The following is a 24842-nucleotide window of genomic DNA, read 5'->3' on the forward strand; positions in this document are numbered from 1 at the left end:
AAAATCAGATCACTTATTTTGTTTGAAGGAAAATGGTTTTCTTGGAAAGAGGTCTCATGAAAACTTTGGTGAGCTTCAGCTATTTTAGAAAATAGAGCATATTAAATTGAGCCTGCAGACTGAATGCAGATTCTCAAGGCAGGTAATATTTTTGTATAAATTTTTTTAGACTGGGTGGTTGTATGTAGTCCTGTTGGGTGGGAAGTTTGCATTAACAGGGCCATGCTAAGGACCTAGAATTTTATATTTATGGATCTGCTTCTGTAATTTTTCTCCCTTTGTGGTTGTATGTTCATAGGTGTGCCTTCTTCCTGCTCGTCCTCCTCACTGGAAAACATGCTTTTGTTTAACAGCCCTTCTGTGGGCCCTGATGCTCCCAAGATAGAGGACTTGAAGTGGCATTCTGCGTTCTTCAGGAAGCAAATGGGCACTTCCTTGGTTCACTCGCTGAAAAAGCCCCATAAGCGAGATCCGTTGCAGAACAGCACTGGGAGTAGAGGCAAAACCCTCCTGAAGCAGCCGGACCTGTGTGCGAGAAGGGAGGGGATGGTGGTCCCAGAGAGCTTTTTGAGTTTTGAAAAGACCTTTGCAGAAGCACGTCTCCTATCAGCACAGCAGAAAAACGGGGTGGTGATGTCAGACCCTGGGGACAGAAGAGACCATCGTTTTCATTGTGATCTCAGTAAGGGAGACTTAAAGGACCGACCTTGTAAACAGAGTCACAAGCCTCTCAGGTCCACAGACGTGTCCCAGAGGCACCTGGAAAACACCAGAGCCGCCGCCTCCCCCGGAGCGGGGCAGTCAGCGCCTGGCCCGAGGAAGGAGCTGGTGCCCAAGTGCAACGGCTCCCTCGTCAAAGTAAACTATAACCAGACTGCAGTCCAAGTGCCTACAACGCCTGCCAGCCCCGTGAAAAACTGGGGAGGATTCCGGATTCCAAAGAAGGGCGAACGGCAGCAGCAGGGAGAGGCCCACGAGGGCACCTGCCACCAGCACTCAGACTACCCCTATTTGGGCTTAGGCCGAGTTCCAGCCAAGGAAAGGGCAAAAAACCAATTAAAATCTGACAGTGAGAACGACGGGTATGTCCCTGACGTAGAGATGAGTGACTCAGAGAGTGAGGCATCAGAAAAGAAATGTATGCACGCCAGCAGCACCATCAGCCGCAGGACAGACATTATCAGGAGAAGCATCTTGGCCTCTTGATGAAACCGAGATGGCGTGGGAGCGCGGCGGGCTTGTCGTGGAGTTGCCAGACCAGAGCTCTGATGTGGGGGATGGGCAGAACCCCATCACTCCTGAGCTACGCAAACACATTTACTTGCAAGTCAGATTGAGTTTTTTTTTTTTCCAGAGTCCTTTATAAATCATTGTTGTGAGAAGTGTGTTATCTGCAACTTGTTGAGGAAACACAAGAGTAGATTGTAACCGTCAGACACTAAGACTAGAGGCTGAGTTAAACACTACAATAAGAATGAATGAAATAAGTCTTTAGAGAGGGCAAGGCTTCCGGAAGCCTCCTGAGTTTGTATTGCCCTCTGTATTCTTCCCAAAGCACAAACTCTTGGTTACCTGAATATGCGGAATCAGATGCAGTTCTTGAGAAACCCTCACGCACCACTTAATAGCCCATAAAACTTACTTTCTAGGACTGTGGCAGATGTTGAAGTCGTATTTATGCTCGGGCCCACAAGGCTGTTTTCTTGCATTGTAGTCCGAGGCAGCAAGCTCTGAAGCTTCCGTAACTCTAGGGAATTCATGTGTAAATCAGAACAGCACACGGGAAGAGCGCATTTAGAAAAAGGTCAGTACTTGAAGATCTGAAGGGGCAGGGCGGAACTGCTGCGGCTTGCAGATTTAGGGTCCATGTAGCAAGGTCCCACTTGCCTGAAGCACTGGAGTGAGTGTGTTGTGGGTATGGGACTGGAGAGTGAAGCCGTTAGAAAGTTCTGTGAGAAAGGGCAGTTCGTCCCGTTTTTACCAGTCCTCTTGACCTTCCTCCTCCCTAACAACTGCCTTTCGGGCCAGCTTGGGATCTCCCTGGCCTTTGGCAATACCTGGCCATCTGGCTTCCAACAATACTAATGGCTATTCAAGTTCAAGCGATGAACTTCCAGACTCTGGTGACACACTTCCCAGAGCCAACCACTAGTGCATATGTTGGGGAATCTGGGCTTCCAGCATGAACGGATTCCTTAAGAAAAAGGAAAAGCAAAAAAAAAAAAAAAAAAAAAAAAAGGCAAAAAAAAGCATAATAGGTTATATTTTAAAAACAATAGAAAGGCAATAAGTTGCGATAACCTCTTACCTTTGACCAAGGTTATATGGGAAAGAGACTGAAGTGTAATAGGTTTCCTGGAGTCAAGAGTTCTAAGCTCCAATTCGTAACTTGGACTTTCTAATTGCAAATGGCAATAACTAGTAAGTTATCAGCAATAATGAATTTAGCATTAAATTTGAGTACAAATGTTCTGTTTTTTGCACTCACTGTAGTGCGTATGTATTAAGACAGTGGATAGTGTTAAGGTCCTGTTAATTTTCTTTGGAATTCAATGTAGTTGTGAATCAAACTTAAGAGAAGGAAAGTTTAAATAGCAATGAAATTTAGAATTATGGGCACTTGGAACAAGCCCAACTTCCCCTAAATTATCCTTAGTTTGTTAATACCAGTATTCAGATTCCTGATTCATTTATACATCTGTTTCCATGTGGCAGGGACATTCTGATACTTAACGAGTGATGCTTTGAGTTCTGTAGTTACCTTTCAAGTCTTCCAGGTGATTGTCAACAGCAAAAAAGGCTTATTGAATTCCATCTTGCTATGCAAGTTTTATTGGATGATCAAATAGTAGATCTGATGCATCCCCATTGTATGTATGACATTTTCAAACCAAGTCTTAACTTTTCGAATACATTTTAGTAGCTAATTCAGGGGAGGGGAAAGAATGACCCAGGTTTTTAGATTGACTATTTTTGAGCTATGGGGCTCATTTTGAAAGACTGCTGTCCAGATAAGCTGTTGCTACAGATATTAGGAGTTTCTTAATGAATCCAAGGTGTACATTCACTCATAGCATAATTTAAAAATCAGATTTTTTGCATATGAGCAAAAACCTTTTTGCTGGATACAGAAGAAGGTGGACACTTTTTACAGTTACCTTTTGATCACAGCAACAGCTCTGGGTGAGAGTAGAATATATAGAGGGGTAATCTTGTCAAGCCATAGAAAGAAAATCTAAATTTTAGTAAGTATATGACCTCTCACCATTTTAAGAGGTACCAGATTCATTTGCACTATTTAGGAATGCTAGTTTTGTGCAAAAATAATGCCTTACCTGTTTTTTCCCCACATTTAGGTTGAAAAGCTTTCAAACGTTCCAAGTTATGCTGAACCAAAAAAACAAAACAAAACAAAAAATAAAAACCCACACAAAAACAAAACACAAAAATAAAAAGCCCACACTTTTTATTCCTGCTTTGAAATGCAAATGGTATAGAGCACGGTTTCTCTGACAGTGTAATGATAGCTTTGGAAGTTAGTTCACGTCCTGCTGGGACCTCTGTATGAGGCGGCCGTCCGCAGCACCCACCCACCCCACCCACTTGCACTCTCTTCAGGACGAGCCATTCGCTCTGCTTTTTCGTTTCTTTTCTTTGAAGCTTTATCTTTCCTTGTGCATCCTGACCAAGAAATATCTTTGATTATGATCAATGTATTATGTCAAAATGTAGGCTAGTTAAACTTTTGTAAAGTTGCCTGGAATGTCATTTGTTAGGTTATAAACACAAAATCGAAATGAAGGGTTCTATGTGTTGTGTACAAATCTTAATTATTTTGAAATGGACAAACTTGTCATTACATTTGTAACCTTGTACAGAGGATTTTTCACTATGTGCCTAGCTTGGTGTCCATTCAGCTAAAATTGGAAAAAAAAAAGGTGCATGAAGAGTTAAAAAAATCAGAAATTAAACAAAGTATATGTAGAGATGACTATTTTATATTACATGGCCCAATCCTGTATTTATTTCTATCCCCTTTTTGAAAGTATTTATAAAACTAGTTGAGGACAGCTGTATTTTTTTGTTGAACTATTTAGTAGAATTTGTGCCTTTTGGTCTGTATGTGAATAAATGCTGTACATTTTGCAATACATTTTTAAGTGTCTTTTGAAATCTGATTTTGCCAAGTATTTAAAGATGGAGATGACATAGCGGTCCTGAGTGGGTGTGTATGTATGTCGACTGTCTCATGGTTTAGGAAGGAGAACTGTAGGGACAGAACAAGATTGTGGAAGAGCACAGATTCACTGGGCTGCTGTCTGGCTCCACTCTGATGGTGAGGCACTGGAAAATGATAATGGTTCAGTTTTCAGTCTTCCCCACCTGGAGTTCTTTCCAGAATACAATTTTTGATCTGAAAGTAACCTGTTGTTGAGTCTAAGCAACTTAAACTGCAGTTTATCAGCCATGTGACCTTTGCCAAGTCACTCACCCAGCATAAGCCTCCATCTTCCCTTCTGTAAAAAAGGATTACATCCCACCGCCTTTACGGGGGTTATTGTGATATTTCAAGCAAGTTCATAAACATCTAAAGCATGCAGTAGGCATTTAGTAAATGACAGACTGTGAGTAGGAACAAGGCCTTGATTTCTCCAAATTGTTGACCAGTGAGCCTTCTGAGGCAAGAAATGTTATTCCTGAATGACAGGAAGACTTTAAGATCCTTCAGAAATAATTTTTCAAAGGGTAGTTTCATTAAATGCTGTCTTTTGATAACAGAATTCTGCAACACTAGGACAAAGAAGAGATCTCTGTGTTTCACAAAGGAGGTAGGTCCAAGATTACAACAATAAGCATTGGCAGAACCGGGCCTAGACTCTAGTTCTAATTTCTGGTTTTGTTTTCCTGGCCTGAAACAGTCTTTATTTAACCACTACAGGCAGAAATTAGCATAGAATGAAACACACCTTCCTTTAAGGTGGGAACAGCAAAGCTGCTATGGGTTTACAGTCTGCATTCTCTTGTAGATTATGAGCCACAACAGGGTGGTGTTACTGTCCCTAATTTATAATTTTTGTAAAATCTTGGCCAGTTTTTTTTTTTTAAACATGAATTGTTCATACATTTGGCTAAAAGCTTGTTTATTTCTCCTTGTTCCTCCTCAGTGACTACTTACTTCCATGTTGCTTGCTCTGAGTAAGACCCCAGAGAGAAATAACTGTGGTTCTTCCTGCAAGGTCTTAAGTTGAATAACCACAATAGTTCCCCGGGGAAGTTAAGCCCCCAGGAGCCCAAGGAAGGGCCTATCATTGGCAGTTCTGCAATATGTCATGGGAAATGTGGCACCAGGGACTCGTGTTCATGTTTTTACCCAGATCACTTAGAAAACAGATTTTACCTTTGAAACATTAGCCATCTGCAGCAAACTTTGCAATTAACTTCAAGGTTGAAATCTTCAATATGATTTCCCTTTAATGCTCAGAACTGCATTAGATGATGTGTTCTAGTCTGGGGTAGAAGAGAAGATTGCCTGGTCATTGAAAAGTATCAACTTGCTTGACTTCAGCTACTGTCTGCTGCATAGTTTGAGGTCTGTGCCATCCAGCTCTTCCTGAGTTCTCATGGGCTGCTTACTGGGCATTTCCTCCTGGTTGTACGCAGGCGCTGGAGACTGTGGAGCTCGTCCTCTTCCCTGTCCTGCCTTAGAGAATGTCATCCACGCCTGAAACCTGGGAGTCCTCTGTGAGTCTGTCCTTTAACTCCCACAGCCACATGGTGAGCCAGGTCTCTGTATCACACTTCAGTTTTTTTCACTATTCTCAATCCCATTACCACCTGCCATGTAGTTCAAGCCTCATCATTTCTTGCCTGGATTATAGCAGCAGCCTTTTTCCCTGTTTCCTTGGCTCAAGTCTTGCTGAAATTTATACCTCCCTCTCCCCGCCCCCAGTAGCTACAGCCTTGACAATGCAATCTCTGTAGTGAAAACCTGCAATAAAAATGATTCTGTCATTCCGCTTAGCCTTCGGGGGACCCTTCAGACTTCTGAAGATAATTACAAGGGTTTATCAAATGGCAGACACTGGTCTGTATTTTATGCATTAATATTTGTTTAATTTGCTTAACCCTCACAATGTGAGGTGGGCACCACTATCTAATTCGCAGATGAGGAAACAGGCATAGAAATGGAGTCGTTTGCTCAAGGTCAGTTGGTGGAAGAGCTGGGAGTTAATCTCAGCCAGGCTGCAACTGAATTCCCTGGGCTCTACTGCCTCTCAGAATATAAAAATAGTTCACATCAAATAGTTCGTGTGTTCTTGAGTATACTGAGGATTATACATATGAACTTTAATGAATTTCTATAAAGTAAAGCTAATAATGTTGGCTTAAAACATTATGTTCATGTACCAGTTGAATGACTGGACATAACCTAATGGATAATGAGCAACATGATCGGCTTGTGGTCAGTCCCTGCCTTCTAGGGGGAATGGAATTGGTTTCATTTCATATACATTTATGTAACACACACACATATTTACAGATAAAATATATGCATATAGGATCCAGGAAAATAACACTGCCATCAGAAACTTAATTCTCCTGATGCCCTAACACACGGTTTGGAGAGTTAAAGAGAATTATTTAAAATTACATAGTTTCTTGATGATGAATCCAGAATTAAGACTAATGTCTTCAGACTTTAGACTGATGCTATGCAAAACCTTCAATATTTTTGTGATATAAAGTACAATAAGTCTGGTTAGTTTTTAGAAATAAGTCGTCACTTCTCAGTCTTTTGGCTAAGATCAAGTGTAGAAATGAATAGATCAAGCAATGCCAAATTAAATAGCAAAGATAAAAGAAAAACGTGTCATTCCTAATGTATCACTAGTGTATTCCTGATATTCTCACTACTGCTTGGCTTACATATGGCTGTTTGAAATAGTGCATTTATAATTACGGGTTAATTATGGTTATTTTACCCACTAATCTGGCTGATGGTTCTAATTTCAGGATTATTACCAGTGTGATACAATTTCTTTATGAAGCAAATCTTTTTCTCTGGTGTTTCCCTCCCCCATGTAGCAGCCTCAAAGGGCGCTTTCCTTCTTCGCTCGCTAATTATGGCTCTGCTCCAGCTTTCCTGTTTAATTGTTTGAGCTTCTCTTTTTCAGATTAAATCCCTGTGATCATATCTTTGCCTCAACTAGTCCCAAGTACTTAACTCAAAGTGAGTAAATATACTTCTCAAACATCATGCTTTAAAATACTATGCTTGTTTTGACATAAGAAATTATACAATATTTTATCAACTACTTTATAATTGCTAAACTTATTTATGACTTTTGGATACATATGACACTTTTTTGGTGAAATTGTTACCACTCATTCAAGAAATCTGGAAATCTTCAAAAGAGATTGCATTACATAGAAAACTTAGGAAAAGCATCTTCCTACCTAGTGGGATTTGGTAATTTTTTCAAACCTTGAAAAGAAACTGGCCATAACCTAAAAAGTCAAGTAACTTTAGTGGAAAACGGAGATCTAAGCAAAGGAAGTTAGAATAACCTCTTTTGAAGGTTTTCAGATTTCTTTAGGGAGTGGTAACAATTTCACCCAAAAAAAGTATATTTACCAAAAAATTGTAACTATGTTAAATTGTGTTTAACAATTGTAAAGTGGTTGATATCCTATTGTATGATTTCCTGTGTTAAAACAAGCATGGTATTCAACATGATGTTTGAAAGGCATTTTTTTACTTTGAGTACTTAGGACTAGTTGAGGCAAGTTGCTTAACTTTTATAATACCTTATATCTTTGGAAAGGGAAGGATAAAACCTAACCAGCAGGTCTGCTGAATTGTAAGAGGTAATAAATGCAAAATGCCAGCATCTATCTTACATATGACAGGTGCTCAATAAAGAGACAGTAGTCATACAGATCAGCATGATCACTGTAGATCCAGGAAAAGATTCCCCAATGCATTCTTTTGGTTACTGGTAGAAACATGATTATAACTTTTCCCATTCTCTTTTATCTCCTATAGTTTATATGAAAGGAGATGCTAGTCTCATATTTTTAATTTTCACAAATCTTAGTGCTAACAGATTTTCTATGCATCACATTTTGCTCTGATTTTTTTTAATTCTTTGAAAATAGGATGAAAATATTGAATGAAAATTTCCATGATGCTATATTAAAAGCTTCAAGGGTTTTAAATAAACATAAAAAAACCTCAGTGATTACTAGGTTGTTACATGGATCTACTAAAAAGAAATCTATCTGGGGGCACCCAGGTGGCTCAGTCGGTTGAGTGGCTGACTCTTGATTTTGGCTCAGGTCATAGTCTCAGCCCCGAGTGGGGCTCTGCGCTCAGCATGGAGTCTACTTCTCTCCCTCTCTCTCAAATAAATAAATAAATCCTAAAAAAAGAAATCTGACTACATTTTCTTCTTGGACAGGATCACTAGATTAGATCTGAAAAGTATGACAGTTGTGGCATAAAGGACCTTGTGCTGGACAGAATGGTGGGTCTTCCTTGATGCTTTTGTGATGGTGAAGCAGCAGTAAATGGGCCAGATTAAAAACGGGCTGAAATGACCAGGACCCATGGGTCCTGATTAATTATCCATTATGGGAGCTGGTGGGTGGTGTGTTCTAAGAGACCAACTGTACTCACATCTGTCAAGGTCTTATCTTTCTCATGCTTATCATGAAAATATGGGTGGTATGTTTACCAGATTGATAGATGGCATCGCTATAAATAAAAAGTTGTCAATGGTACAAGAAACATAGCACTAAAACAAAATAAAGCAGACACGGTCCCTAGGCTTATAAGTAAAAAAACTGGATGACAGAATTGGAGCTAAAAGGACCTCAGCAGCACCCTGTAATGACATAATAAAATTTAAAAGGGATGGATGACCAGTCTGGCTTCTGGGGCAAAGATACGGCTTAGCAACAAAACCTCTGGAAAAGACTTTAAGATTTGAGTCAACAATATGCTCAATATCTCCAACAGTGAAATTCAAATTCCAAAAAAGTGAACATGATTTTAAGCTGCATTAATGGAAGTGCACACTCTAGAATTGTAATTTTCTTTTTTCTCATTCCAAATACTAATGAGAAATTATGTGTACATTTCCATGAATCACTAACTATAGTAAACTCCCAAAGCATGCTTCCCTAAGAGACTATGTCAGACTGTTCTTGGGGTTGGGAAAAGGGGAAGAGTATGTAGTTTGAACCATACCCTTGCCCTGGGGATTCTAATACATCGTCTTCCCCACTCAGGTAGCTACCACTTACTCTCTCCCCACCTCTCTGTCATGATCTAGAACAAGGGAATAGTTTTTTTCACCCTGAATATAATTTTTGGTTTTGGGCATAAGACTGATGCATCGTAAGCATACCTGGTGTAAAGCAGGTGCTCATAAGTATTTATTGGATGAATGAAGCAGGATATATGAAGATGATTGGAGGACTTTCAGAGGCCAGTGCCTGGTTGGCAAAAGGACTCAAAACCAAGTCCTCTGAGGAAATGTAGATGTCTACTAAGTGCAGGGAGAACGTGATGATTATTTTCAAAAGGCCAAAGACCTGCCACATGTAAGATGGCTTAGACTCTGTTGCACAAGGTAGAACTAAGGCAGAAAGACACATCTCAGTTTGATGTAAGGAAGAACTTTCTAATGGTCAAAATTGTTGTAAAGTGGACTGGGCCAGCTCCAGGAGAGTACCCCCATCCCCTCCACCCCAGTGAATTTCAACAGCGGTGCCCAATAACAGCAGTAATTTGTTTTCTAAAAATAGTGAACTTTAAGAATGTGTATTTAGAAAGAAATAAACTAGTGAAGATTCAAAGTTCCATAATGTTATTCTCATATGCTTACATTCCAGTCTACGTTTTGAGTGGCAGAAACAAGAGTGGTGTTAGAGCTAGTACATGGGAGTGTCTACAGGAAAGTGGGGCACATGAGCATGTTTTGTGCTGAACTCTTGGGCTACAAGACCACTTCCTTAGTGTAGATTGTTTCCTTGGTAGCTGGGTGAGCGCCAGTGTTGAAAAAAATTAAAGATGCTTTCCCACCCATCCTATGATTTTTGTTATTTAAGTAGATACATATTTAGTTTCTATATAAATACTAAGATAAGACAGTTAACACTGCCCCAGAGGCACACATTTGAACAAGTCTGAAGGGCTGGTAAGGGACAGATTTCATACATAACACTGGGGTACTGCTGTGTCTGTCTCCTCTCTGTGCACATATCCCTTTTATATGTACATTTTTAAATAAACTAAAAAAAACCCTAATTATTTTTGATTAAAATGTTTGTAAAAAAGCCCATTACAGATTTGCTATTTTGGAAAAATTGATAAAATACATTATGGTTAAAGAACAGAATTTATACCAAAATGTTTGAAGTATTTTTTCATTCTTCCTTGATTTGTCTGAGAGTTGGCTTGGCAGACTGTGCAGCTATGAAATATTCATATTTGCTGAATAAACGAATGACTGAATTGTTGCTAATGTTCTCCCATATTTGGGGTAGTTACAGTGATCACACCAGAGGAGAAATTAGAAGATTGTTGGCTGCCCCAATTTGCATATTTGTATACAAAGGGAAGAAGAGGTAATCATATCTCTTTTCTTCTTCAGGGAGACACAAATAAAGAAACATGAATAAATAAAATGAACTGGCTGTGTTGTCTTCAATTTCAGATTTACATCATTTCTTTTCTTTTTCCTATTCATTTCCCCTGTCTCCTAAAATACAGTTCACAGAAAAATGATGCTATACTCTTTGTAAATGAAGGCAAGACTGACCAATCAATATAAGAAAAGTCAAAAACTCCACTACATTTTTACATTGGAAATCATTAGCTAACAAACTTCTCTGAAAGAAAAATAACATGTATGTTCAGTTCTGTTGGTAAACACAGCTTAAGTCTGTTCAAATTCAGCAGAGGTAAGAAAGGCCTATCATCTGCCTGTCAGTAGCCTATCCTTTACTTGGAGACTGTCTAAGTATTCAAGGAGATCCAACTGGAGAGAGGGTTATCAATATTCAAATGTAAAGAGTAGGTGCCTACGGCCAAAGTTCAGAGAAAGTGCTTATGCTGAAAGATTTACCTTGAAGAAATGAGTCTGGGAAGTTAGATTTTCTTCTTGAAAAAGGACAATAATCATACTTTCCATTTGTCTATGATGTTAGTTTCTGAAGTGCTTCCTCCTCCAGTCTCATTTTTTTTTTGGTACGATATAATTCTAACATCTTCTCTAATTAAAAGTTTTTAAAAATAAATTTTATATTCTATAAACATGAATATGAACATAACTCTTATTACATGGAAATTAGTCTGCGAATGACATGGGAAGAAATTTACATTAGAGAATCAATCAAATGAAAAATTCTTAGGAAACGAAAGTAAGCTAAGTGCCTAATTATCATTTAAATATCATATTTGTATTATTTCATCTCATCACGGCATTTGACACTGGGAACCATTTGTCCCCTCCTACACATAAGATCAGAATCCCTGCCTCCTTTAGTTTTTGTCATCTTGGATTCTCTTGGCTACAGCCTTCTCACTGCTCCTGTTCAGTCTCCTTCAAGGATTCCTCTCCCTGAACTCATACAACAAAATGAAGACATTTTCTAAGGTCCTGTCCTTAAAAATTCTTTTTCAGTTTCTGAATAAAACAGTTATTCAATACCCTCTGTGTGCCAGAAACTATGTTGAGTTGCTAAGAATACAAGGAAGGAGAGCAGACATGGGTCTTGTTCTCAAGGAGTCTGCAGACTGATGACATTGAAGAAAAAATGCAAAAAGAGTTAATTACAAATTCTCCCAAGTGCTATGAATCAAAAATCCAGCACACTGTTATGAGAAATACAAGGGGACCTAACCTAGTCTGGAGGCTGGAAGGCTCTCTGAGGCAGGGATGTCTGAGCAGTGGTGATCTGAAGAACGTGCGGATGGCAAGAGAGGCACGGAGATCCTGTGGGGAGGAAGGATGACGTACTGACGGAAGCAGAAGGCCACCATCAGAGCTGCAGCACAAGAAATGAGGGGAAGAGGTAGTCAGCCACATCACAGGAAGCCTCCAGGCAAGCTCCTATACTCCATGGCTTCAATTCTCAGTCCCGTGCCAAAGACTCCCTTCCTATCCTGGTTTGCTAGCACCAGTCCTAAGCTTCTGACAGCTGCTTGAATATTTGCACATGAATGTTTTCATGTCACTTCAAACTCAATTCATTATCTTTTATCTGGACCACTGCAATAGTTTCCTAACTTGTTAACCAGATGCGCATTTATCTGCACTCATCAGCAGAAAGCAGGTGTCCCAAGTTCAAACTAGGAGCAGAGAGGAGCTAACTACATGGATCTGTGAAAATCAACTAGACTGCAATAGTTCAATGCCCATGCATTCTCAGACTTGAAGATTCCACTTGATTAGTACTGCTTTGAGTAACAGAGCAAAAACAAAAAACAAAACCTCCCATATTCTTAAATATCAATATATGATAAATACTGGAAATCATGTAAATTAAAAATGAATCACTACAATTATACATTAAAATACATGACAGCATCATTTTAGAAAGTACATAATTTATTACATTTATGAGTTTATAATAAAATGGATACTTGGGAACTTAAAATGAGTTAGGAGTAACAATTAGATGTAAAATTCTCAAATCATGGAACCTGAAATATTAAAATTCTAACATTATCTTAAAAATCTCTTTCCCATGATTAGTATAGTTTGAAAATTATTATGCTCTTCCAAGGGAAGGAAGGGGGAATTGAAAAACAGATACGTTGATGAAGGCAATGAATTCTTCTCAGCTGGCTTTTTTCTCCACTGAAGCTCAATATAGGGTTATATTTTCTTTACTTACAGGAAGCTGCCACTGTTCTGTTTTCCAATAACCCTCAAAACAGAATGGAAAATGCCTATGCAAAATGACACAAGCCTTAACCATTCTCTGCAGGTTTTTACCATTTCAATACACTTCTAGTCCAACAGCTTTCCCAATTCTAAAGTTCTGTGAGTGAACTATGAACATTTTTAAATATTTTCCAGATTCATCATGGAGGCTGCTTTTCTTCTCTGCACTGTAATCACACTGAGCTGCAATTAAAATAGACAATCAGTAAATAGTTACTTTTTCTATGGAAAATCTTACACTAATACAAAGTATAATGCATCACAACTTACAATTATTGAAAATAATCTTACTGGAGAGGGTCCTGTAAGAGGTCATTTTTGGTGTTCATGTCTGTTTTACTCTTGAGACTTTAAAATACCTGTATTACACTAGAGATATGCATGTCAAATATGACATTCCATAGCTCAGAGTGATATACAGTACTTAGAATTCCAAAACATATTTCACAGATGGATGAAAAACATCTAGATAAAAAGTTAACTAGAAAAGTGAGTAAAATACAAATTAAGTGTGAGCCAGCACAACACAAGACTGGTTAATAAGATGATGATAGATCATAGTAAGAAAGCTCTAATAGGTAAACAGTCTTCAAATATCAATTGGAGTTGATATTATATATACAAATCTAACAGTACAATAGAGTATACATCATAAAGAAGCCTTCTCACCACTGTCCTTCATTCCTAGCCCTCTTTCCAGATACAATCATTGTTTCCATTTTCTAAGTATATTTCTAGAAATAAATTCTAAATGAGAATAGATGCATGTATTTCCTCACCTCTTTTTATTTAAAAAATGATAAAGTACTCTACACACTTTTCATCTTGGTTTTTTCCTTCTAAATGATCTACTTTACAAATGTCTCCATGTGAGACCTACTTTATTCCCCTTAACAGCAGCAAACTTTCCTTGTATGGATACTCCATAATTTAACTGGTTTTCTATGGATGGGCATTTAGGTGGCTTTTAATCTTTTAAAATTATAGGCAATGCTGCAATTAGTATTTTGACACGCTTCCCTGCACAGACTTGCCCAGGTCCAAGTACACCACCTGCAGAATAAATTCTTAGCACGACTGGGTCAAAGGTGATGTACATCAAAATTTTTTGAGAGATACTGCCAAATTGGGCTCCAAAGAGATTGCACCAACACACATTTACATCAGTGATGTGTGGAAGTGCCAGCATAATGTATCATCAAACTTCATGATCTGACATGATTGTGAAATGGTGAAAAATGATATGTGATTACGGTTTAAGCTTGTATTTGTCTTATGGATCAGGATGAGCCCATCTTTTCAAATATTTAAAAGCCATCTGTCTTTCCTTTTCTGTAAGTTTTATTCTTTGTCTATTGTACTGTTGCACTTTTTTTGTTGATTTAGCCATTCTTTTTTTTTTTAGATTTTATTTATTTATTTGACAGAGAGAGACACAGCGAGAGAGGGAACACAAGCAGGGGGAGTGGGAGAGGGAGAAGCAGGCTTCCCGCCGAGCAGGGAGCCCGATGTGGGACTCGATCCCAGGACCCTGGGATCATGACCTGAGCCGAAGGCAGTCGCTTAACCAACTGAGCCACCCAGGCGCCCTAGCCATTCTTTACATATATGTTAAGGATATTACTTTTGTCACAGTATTGCAGATATTTTTTCTCAGTTTGTCATTGATTTTATGACTTTAAAATGCAGATATCTGAAATTTTACCTGTTCACATTTATTAATTTCTTTCCATAGTTCCTAGGTTTTGTGTTCTTGCATAGAAAGGCTTCACCACACTGATTTTAGTGTTAAAAGAACGCAGTATGGCTTTTAGTAGTTTAGACTAATACACTTAGAACATACAACCATAGTCCAAAGATGGATGAAGAATGTACAGAGAAAGTTGATCAGAATAGCACATTCAGAGCATGGAAGACTCGGTACAATGCAGGGCTTGTGTATGATGCTGGGCTGCATGTTAGAGGAAATAATAATCTTCTAACTCCAATCCTTTGTTTCATTAAGTATCAGGCCTTTACTAGGATAGTCTTTCTAATAACAGTTTCTAGTTTTTAGAGGAAGATGGGAAAATAGGAAGAATTCAGAGAAAGCAAAGACAAAGATTTTTAAAAACTGAATATATGTCTAATACAAAAAGTTTATAACTTGGACTCATTTAAAAGAGAAAAAATATTAACTCCACTCCAGGGAATAATTCCTTTTTGTGGATAGGGACAATGCTGAATGACTACTTTTCATCTTCAATGAAAACAGGATGGAAGGAGAAAAGCTTAAGGAAAAAACTCCAAAGTGGTTACTGACACAGCATTAAAAAAAAAAAGCGCACAAAGAGAAGGGTGAAATCTTTGTCATTAGAGAGTTTAAGTAACAGGAGAAAAACATCTGTGTTGGGCTGCTTGGGTTTAATTCTGTCAGGAGGAAGACTAAACGAGATGCCAACTGGATTATCTAATTAAGGTTCTATAACTGTACTCTTTTTACTATAGAACTCAAGGTTGTTGATTTTACGTAGGCATTTTCTTTACCATATTCCTTAAAAAAGGTAAACTTGAAGCTCTTAGGACTGTGATGTAGAGATTTAACTTCTTATATAACTAAGTATTTACTAACCACTTAATGATTATACTAAATGCTTATATGTGTTAATTCCTTTGATTTTTCAGTAACTCTGTAAGGGAGGTGTTATTATTCTACATCAAATATGAAGACACTGAGGCTTAGAAAAGTTGAAATTGCCCCAAATCACATGGCTACTTAATGGCACCAGGCTATGTGCCTGACACACTCTTAAGATACTTCCCAGTATACCTTGGCTCCTGTTAACTTATAATCTAAATGAATGAATGCTTTCTTGAATGATAAACTACTTAATCTATTAATTCATAATTTAATAAGAAATTAAATTTATTTGATAAAGCTATAATTACTTTCAAGAGGGGAGGGGAACAGAAGGGCAAATTACCAGATTTTCTTTAAGTGCCATGCATTGTTCATATCAGAAGTAGATTTCAAAAAAATCTATAAATATCACATACATAAACTGAAATCAGTGAGTATTTAGAGCTGCTGTAGTATGTATGAAATACTCTTCTATCTATGCATAATATTAATTTTGATTGAAACAGTACATTTATAACCAAACATATTTAATAAGGTAGTAACATGGTTTCTTTGCCTGCCTATCTAGATCTATCCATCTAAACTGCTTCCAGCCTATCTTTATAATCGCCAGACGATCTCACATTGTTCCTAATAGGAGGGAGGAGGAACTATTGCTCCCACTTTAAGTAAATGGCCCATTTTCTTTATATGAAGTGTGTATGAGTAATTACCCCCTAGTATTTTATTGATGTTCTGCATTTTCTACTCTATTTCCCATTGGACAACTTTTATACAGTATTTTAGATTTATATGGTTATATACAAATGTGCATTAAATGAACTTAACCTATAAGTCATTTTTTCCATTTAAAAAACTACAATAAAAACAAAGTGCAATTAGAAATATTGCATTCAAAGCAATGTTTTCTACTTCCAAATCTGTCAGTGATCATGCCTAGACAGAATAAAATTTTAGAGCAGTGCTGTCCAAAAGAACTTTTTGTGATCATAGAGTTCTATTTATGCTGTCCAATATGAGGATCATAATTACATATGGCTACTGAGCACTTGAAAGGCAGCCAGTGCGGGGCATCTGGGTGGCTCCCATTCGGTTACGCATCTGACTCTTGGTTTTGGCTCAGGTCATGATCTCTGGGTCGTAGGATTGAGCCCTGCATTGGGCTCTGCACTCAGCATGGAGTCTGCTTGAGATTCTCTCCTTCTCCCTCTGCTCCTTCCCTCACTTGCACGTGTACTCTCTCTCTCTCAAATAAATAAATCTTAAAAAAAAAAAAAGAAACCCAGCCAGTGTAATGAGGATTTCAAATTTTAGTTTACTTAATTTTAATAATTAATTTAAATTTAAACTGCTGCTTATGGCTAGTGGCTATCATATTGGACAGCACAGTTCTAGATTTAGGTGTCAATTTAGGAGACTCGTGTTTATTTCTGTTTTTAAAGTTTACTTTTTCAACCTCAAATATTAAAGAGACTACTTATAAATAGTTTAATCAAGTAAAAATAAAACTACTAGTTCTCTAGGAACTTTTGAGGAACTGTTCTTATCTTTTGATCTACTCAGACTATTTACTCTCAGGGATAATGAGGAAGCTCCCTACCTGCTGGGAAACTGAAGCCGCTCTCTGTTCCGCCTGACTTAGACGCCTTTGAAGTCTGTTGGCTTTTTCTTGATGCTCTAGAATTAGTTTCTCATTCTGTTATGGGGAAATACAAACAAACAAGTTAGAAATCCATATGTGACACAGAAAGGTTTTGTGGAATAATCAATGAAAAATTTGAATATCATTTTACTTCTTATAAAACACAAAGATAATATAGCTCCAAATTTATATTTTTTCAAATTATTAATTTCAAAGTTCAAAATTGGTTTCACACTTTGACTACATTATTTTTTCCCCTCCACATGTTACCAAAGAAAGTGAATTAAATCTAAAATCAAAGTGAATCAGAAGACCAAGATTTTCAATATATATTTTTAAAATATTTGATATTAACCTTGAGATGCTAGATCACTGCTTCAGAATCACCTGGAATATGAAAACACAACCAGAGCTTCAGTAGGATGGGATGAATTTTGAGAATCGGCACTCCTACTGAGTTCTTAGGTGGTGTTGATGTTGTTTGCTAGTGATTCAGAACTACCATGTGAAAGCAAGCTTCTAGAGAAATTGTGACGTTGCCACTATTAAAGTGCAAAGAACAGAAAATATTCATTCTAGAAGTCTTGATTTTTAAAAAGATAGACTTGTCTTAAACGATTTATATGTTAAAGATGTTACTTAAAAGGGGGAAGAACTCTGTTTCTACATGCTCCCCAATACATTTGTATACTCTAGAGGATATTAGGATCATCAACAAATATGGCATTGGTATGGACTGAATTATGTCCCTAAAAAAGGATGTTGAAGTCTTAAACCCCAGTACTTATGAATGTGATCTTATTTGGAAATAGGGTCTTTTCTGATAATTAAGGTAAGATGAGGTTTTAGGGTGGATCCTAATCCAATACGCCTAGTACCTTCATAAAGAGGGGAAATTTGGACACAGAGACTGACATGGACAAAGGGAAGACCACATGAATACACATGGAAAATACCATCTACAAACCAAGGAACGCATGAAGCCACCAGAAACTAGGAGAGAGGCATAGAATAGGTTTTCCCTCAGAGGGGACTAATCTTGCTGACTTGATTTGGACTTCTGGCCTCCAGAATTGTGAGACAGTAAATTTCTGTTGTTTAAATCACCAAGTTCATAATACTTTGTTAGAGTAGTCTTAGGAAACTATATGGACATTATGAATATAAATCTGTCACAACATACTGTCATGCAGACAAGTTCAAAGAAACTACCAATTATAAAATGTATTTGTCCTTTCCATACTTACTAGCCTGAAAAAAAAAGTTTCTGTACAACTAGAATTATTATGTGGTTTTCTGGCACTTGTCTGAATTGAGAGAGTAACATCAGTCTAATCAGGAATAGCAAGAAAAACAGACTTTCTATGAAGAACTAGATAGTTCCCAGCCTAACATATAAGTGATAATGGTGAATGTCATGCCTAGTAATATAAAATACTGAAATAACAATATACTGCTAAAATGAGATTATATTTTTTATTGTGCCCAAAAGCAAAATTAAATTTTATGAAGAGAACTACACTGGCTGTTTCAATTTACCAAGATATTTAAATACGTAGTCTTAAATTTAAAAGGTGCATCATTAACACTAGAGAAAACCTGGGGGTAAAATCACATCATCTATAATAATCACTTTCATAGGTACCATCAGATTACATACAATATGCATTTTTCTGTGCTACCACCATAATGGTTAAGAAACAGTCCAGGTTAGGTAAATCATAATATATGCAACTGTTCTTTTTCAACTGATCATTTTGGTTGCTTTTGATCTTCTAATATTATTAACATTATTGTGTTGAATATCTGCCTTTAAATTTTTTCATATTTTAAATTATTTCCTTAAGTACAGATTCCTGGAAGTTTTGAAAACAACAAGTATTTTAATGGCTATTGTTTGTATTCTAAATGGCTCATATCAATTTATAATGCTTTGAAACTTAAGAGTAATTTCGTTATGGCTTCTATAGATGGCCACAAAAATATAGCCGACCATATAGTGTATTAATGAAATTCCAACAAACACATTCGAAGTTAGAACATCAAACGAAGAACTAGAGTTCTAGAAAGCTCTAATCATAATCTAGACATTGTTAACTTTTTTAAAGATTCAAAGAGAAAAATGATGAGCTCTTGCTGCATTTAGTTCTAAAGCATTAATCTGAAGAAGTACTTTAATATATTCCAGTAGGCAAAGGTAATTTCTACATTTCTTATGTGTTGAATTAAAACAAAATAAGAGGAAAGGGCTAAAAAATATAATCTTAGACATGCTTAGAAATGAAGGGGATCTTAACACATTTTCTGCAACACGGCACAAGTTATATTGGGGAAACTGAAATAGGAGCTCTACCTTTTGTCATTTACATATGATGAATCACTGACTTTCAAAGTTTTTATTCACATTATAAAATGTGGATTTTAGGGTTATGGATGATTTCTCTACAAGGAGTACTCACCTCTGTATGGTCACTTCCAAGTAGAGAATTAATTTGGAGTTGGCTCAGATAAAATTCAGAAAAAATGTGTATCAAGCTGCAGCAGAAAGTACTTCCCGGGAGAGTCATTATCTTACCTCAACTACCTTTTCATTTGCCATTTCCAGCTGAGAAAGCAGCTCTTGGGTATGAAGTTTCTGTCGACTCAGCTCACTCCTATTAATCAAGAGACAGTCCCCCCACCCAAGCCATTAATATCATTGTTCAAAAATCTAACAAAATAGAATCTTTTTTAGTGAGATATATGTTCTGTTCATGTTTTAAACAAAAATACCTTATGTGTAAAACAAAGTCTCTTTTCAATAGACCATATTTTAAAGGACTCATTTCTTTTTTTTTTTTCTTATGTTAATCCCCATACATTACATCATTAGTTTTAGATGAAGTGTTCCATGATTCATTGTTTGTGCATAACACCCAGTGCTCCATGCAGAACGTGCCCTCCTCAATACCCACCACCAGGCTAACCCATCCTCCCACCCCCCTCCCCTCTAGAACCCTCAGTTTGTTTTTCAGAGTCCATCATCTCTCATGGTTCGTCTACCCCTCCGATTTCCCCCCCCCTTCATTCTTCCCCTCCTGCTACCTTCTTCTTTTTTTTTTCTTAACATATATTGCATTATTTGTTTCAGAGGTACAGATCTGAGATTCAACAGTCTTGCACAATTCACAGCGCTTACCAGAGCACATACCCTCCCCAGTGTCTATCACCCAGTCACCCCATCCCTCCCACCCCACCCCCCATCCAGCAACCCTCAGTTTGTTTCCTGTGATTAAGAATTAGGACTCATTTATTTCTTTATAAAATGCACATGTATTCTGGAGATTAGCTGTATACTGTGAATACACTGGACACTACTGAACTGTACACTTAAAAATGATTAAGATGGTAAATCTCATGTGTATTTTATCACAACTATAAAAATGTTAAATTTTATATATATTTTACCACCACACCAAAAACCCCCAAAACACACACACACATATATTCTAAAAGTACTTAAGTGTTTTCAGTATTATCTTGAGGAATTATTTGGCATTAAAATGATCATATATTTGTATTAAACAGATAAAGTATTTGTTATTATAAAATCTCATAAGCTATTGTGATTCTTAGCTATAGTATGCATTTTTAAGATTCATATAGAGTGCTTCTTAGAGGAACTCAATTTTTGGAAATTTAAGGTAATATTAATCACTCCAACATCATTTCAGTGTAGTATATTCAGAATTGGTATTTATGTTTTGGTTGTATATGAGTTATATTTTATACATTCATATCCTTTATGCTTTAATAGCTGGATTTATCTTATGCATAGAGCTGGCTGTCTTCTTTTTCCTCTTCCTCTTTTTTTTTTTCCCCCAACATATAAGCGCATCTTGCTTTTGGCCAAAGAATTTCAAGAGTCTCAGGTTAGATGCAGAAACAATATAGTCTTTTTTTTTCCTTAAAGATTTTATTTATTTGTCAGAGAGCGAGACAGAGAGCACAAGCAGGGGGAGTGGCAGGCAGAGGGAGAAGCAGCCTCCCTGCAGAGCAAGGAGCCTGATGTGGGACTCGATCCCAGGACCCTGGGATCATGACCTGAGCCGAAGGCAGATGCTTAATTGACTGAGGCGTCCCAGAAACAATATAGTCTTAAAAATAATTTTTAAAAAGATCAAATTTCTGAGTATTAAAATACCCAGTTAATTCAGGATTGGTTTTTTATCCTTTGATCTTCTGCTTCTTAAATAAATCAACAGATTAACACTTCTAAAATAACTTCAGCTCTGAATTTTTTCCAAATGAGCTGCACAGCCTAAAAACTTGGTAAGCCCCTTAAGTGACCTATATGTGTACGAATAATTGTTAAAATCAGCAAGCAATTTTTATAAATATATAGGAGAGAATAAAAAATGTCATCCACAAAATCAATTCCACAAATATTTACTGAACACTATGTGCCAAGTACAAGGTATATGGTGGTAAACACATAATTATTGCCATAACAGAACGAAGAGGGAAATGGCTTCATCCATACAGGGCACAGTTTATGAGGACACTGAGTATCTATCATTGATTCTGTGACAGACAAACCCAAATGTTTTACCTTCGCTTTCTTCTGGTGGTAATAATAACGTAGAATAAATTACTGTGCTTACTTTCAAGTACCTTGTGTAGCTTAAAATTACTGCTGCACCTCAACATTAATGTAACAAAGCGAAGAAAGGCAAAATGACTGAAGTGGCCAGTCTTCTAGGCCAAATGTAATTAAAGGTAAAGTTATGCACATTAGTGCTACTGAGAAACAACCTTTGAGTACTACTGAGATTAAGATGATACAATGATCCCATTTATAAAGTTAGCCAACATTCAGTTTATATAAGACCTTCTCAGAAAACACTTACTGCATAATTTGATACCTAAACTATTCACTTACCCATGACATTTTACATGAAAGTAATAATTTCTGACAAGTACTATTTGACACTAATAATTTTCCACAAAATTTAAGACCACAAAGATGCAAATGATTAACTTTCAGTTCTTTTTAATCTGTGTAAATATGTTGTGTATTAAGCTCTGTAACCCCCACTGGATGGTGAGCAAGTTTGTTATCCTTAGGATCTGGTACTCAATAGAGCTTGGCAAGTAATAGCGAAGATGATGATGACGGTGATAATAACAGCAAACACTTTCATAGTGCTTACTATGTGCAGGCACTTCTGCGTGTTTTATTTAAATTATTTAGTTTTCAAGATAACCCTATGAGATCCCCAGTTTTACATATGAGAAAATTTAAAAACAGAGAAATTTAAAAATAAAGGTAGGTCATGTAGCTAGTCCAGTTATAGAGTCAGAATTCAAAAACTGGGCCCTTTTGTTTCAAGCTCTATGCTCTTAACCACTCTCCTACATTGCAACATGGCAGGTAATTGCTAAATGTTAGTTGAATAAAGAAGTGAAGAGTATATACGTGTGAGTTTGTGTATTAGATATTCGAGGAATATAAAGATTTATACATTCACTTAAAAACCTAACAAATTATTTCTGACTTCTTCCCTAAAGGTTCAGTCTTCTATTCAAATTTAACATGCCTAATATCAAACTTTTTGCATTTCCTTGAAAACCTCCTTCTCATCTTGCTACTCAATTTTTATATCGACAACATCTCTGCCCTCATTGCCTAAGTTAAACACCTCAACTCTATTTCTCACTTTCTCTTAAATGCAACATGTAGTTTGCCCCTAAACAGACTCTTCCTTTGCAATATCTCTTGCATCTTTTCTTCATTTCTGTAACAGTGCTACCATCACAACTCAAGTTCTTTTCTTTTTAAGATTTTATTTTTTCATTAATTTGAGAGAGGGCAAATTAATAATTTGCTTTCTTAAGCAATAACTTCCAGTGGCTTTCTGCTATTGGACAAAATAATCCAAATTCCTGAGGCTGGCATTCAAAATCCTCCAAAATTTTGTGTAATATCTCTTTCCAATCTTATCTCCAATAGCCACCTTCCACTTTGGTTAGGTTCTCACTATCTCACACATTAACCATACACGTAACACTTTTAGGCTCATGTTTGTCATTTTCTGTATCCTCTTTTTTAGATTTCCCTTTAAAATCCTGCCCATTCTTTAAGATTCCGCCTTTGCCCCCTTCTTTTTTTTTTTTTTAAAGATTTTATTCATTCATTCATTCATTCATTCATTCATTTCAGAGAGAGGACACACGTTCTAGTGCACACAAGCAGGGAAAGGGGCGGAGGGAGAGGGAGAGAGAGAGAACCTCCAGCAGACCCAGTACGGAGCCTGATGGGGCTTGACTTCATGACCTGAGATCATGACTTGAGCTGGAATCAAGAGTCAAATGCTCAACCGACTGAGCCACCCAGGTACCCTCTTCCTTCTATACCTCCTTCCCAGTTCATTTTAATCTAGACAGCTCTCTTCTCAAATCAAAGCTTTGATACTTATTTTATGTTCTAAGAATTTAAGCAATTCTCTATTATAATGCTAATCATTTATATGTGTGTGTAAGCATACATAACATATATGTACACACACACTTCCCCAAGTATAATGGAAACTTTTAAAAAGGGGATTGTTTTTAATTTCCATAGTATTTACCACAGTGCCTTACATACAGGATATCAATAAACATTTGCTGATTTATGGCTAAATTTCTATAGAAAATCTGGCAGTTAGAAAATTTGATTCCTTATTTGCTCAACAAACATTTACTGAGGAATCTACCACAAAACATATTTTTTAGATAAAGGTTATTTTTATTTATTTAGATTTATTTATGTTCTAGTTCTTTCTACAAAGGATTTGAAATGGCTAAGAAAAGGATATTTTTCAGTTAAGCATTTCCTTCAATCTCACTCCTGAATGAAATTTTAGAAGGTATTAAAGGGTGGAAAGAAAAGTGATTTTGCCAACTCTATCCCCTGAGACCTTCCTAGAGCCTGCCTGTCACTCCTCTGCAACTTCTTATTTCTTTGTCAGGATATTTCCCTGCAGGAATAAAGGAAAGATGCAGGAAGATGACCCAAGTCTGTATTATCTATGAGAAATTTTCTCTTCATTAGAGAACATTACTGAGAGTTCCCTGTATGAGTCCCTAAATCATTAGTGATTTAGGATAAACATAAAATAAGACTTTCCAGAGATTTTCACAGTGGTATTACACTTAAAACAATTGCCAACTAAAGCTATATAATCTCTTCACTGGAAATCTTTAAAAACAGAAACATTCTTACCTATCAGGGATGATTTAAGCATAGCCTGCCAGAAAGTAAAGAGATAGATGACATTTCATTACTGTAGGACTTTATGGCACTTAAAGGATATTTTATTCTAATTAAAGAATTTAAAGGAAGCTGTACTCAATTTCTCTATATAATTTCTAGCATGTTATACAATATGTTATAAAGTTTAAGGTAAAATTATCTTCTATCAATTTTAATGTAAGTGTATAAGAATGAGGAATTCCTTATAATATCATTGGGAATTGCTTAGCCCATCAATGTCCTAAATACTTTCAGTTCGGTCGTATAGTTCATGTGCATGTGACATAAAATCCTAGTCACGCCTACAAAATGTAATTTAGAAAGACAGTTGTAAAATACAACTGA

The 24842-nt window shown here is 36.8% G+C and overlaps 2 protein-coding genes across 31 annotated transcripts in view; one reads left to right on the plus strand and one right to left on the minus strand.

The window, feature by feature from the left end:
- The window catches only part of JADE1 (jade family PHD finger 1), a 293290-nt gene extending 289137 nt beyond the window's left edge, over positions 1–4153 (plus strand). For all 23 annotated transcript variants that reach the window (XM_064585052.1, XM_064585051.1, XM_064585057.1 and 20 more), the window contains one exon: positions 299–4153. In XM_064585052.1, the coding sequence (XP_064441122.1) occupies positions 299–1206 (908 nt within the window). In that variant the 3' untranslated portion in view covers positions 1207–4153. The remainder of the gene's footprint in view (positions 1–298) is intronic.
- Positions 3995–24842, minus strand: part of SCLT1 (sodium channel and clathrin linker 1) — a 201918-nt gene continuing 181070 nt past the window's right edge. For 7 of the 8 annotated variants that reach the window (XM_045880459.2, XM_064585065.1, XM_064585064.1 and 4 more), the window contains 4 exons: positions 19797–19875; positions 17180–17275; positions 11914–13142; positions 3995–5508 (listed from right to left, as the gene is read on the minus strand). In XM_045880459.2, coding sequence (XP_045736415.1) covers positions 13080–13142; positions 17180–17275; positions 19797–19875 — 238 coding nt within the window. In that variant the 3' untranslated portion in view covers positions 3995–5508; positions 11914–13079. The remainder of the gene's footprint in view (positions 5509–11913; positions 13143–17179; positions 17276–19796; positions 19876–24842) is intronic. The other variant, XM_064585063.1, reaches the window with a different exon arrangement.

The sequence above is a fragment of the Mirounga angustirostris genome, unplaced genomic scaffold, assembly GCF_029215605.1.
Source record: "Mirounga angustirostris isolate CCGP_5_RB_7025 unplaced genomic scaffold, mMirAng1.0.hap1 SCAF_2, whole genome shotgun sequence".
Classification (NCBI taxonomy): domain Eukaryota; kingdom Metazoa; phylum Chordata; class Mammalia; order Carnivora; family Phocidae; genus Mirounga; species Mirounga angustirostris.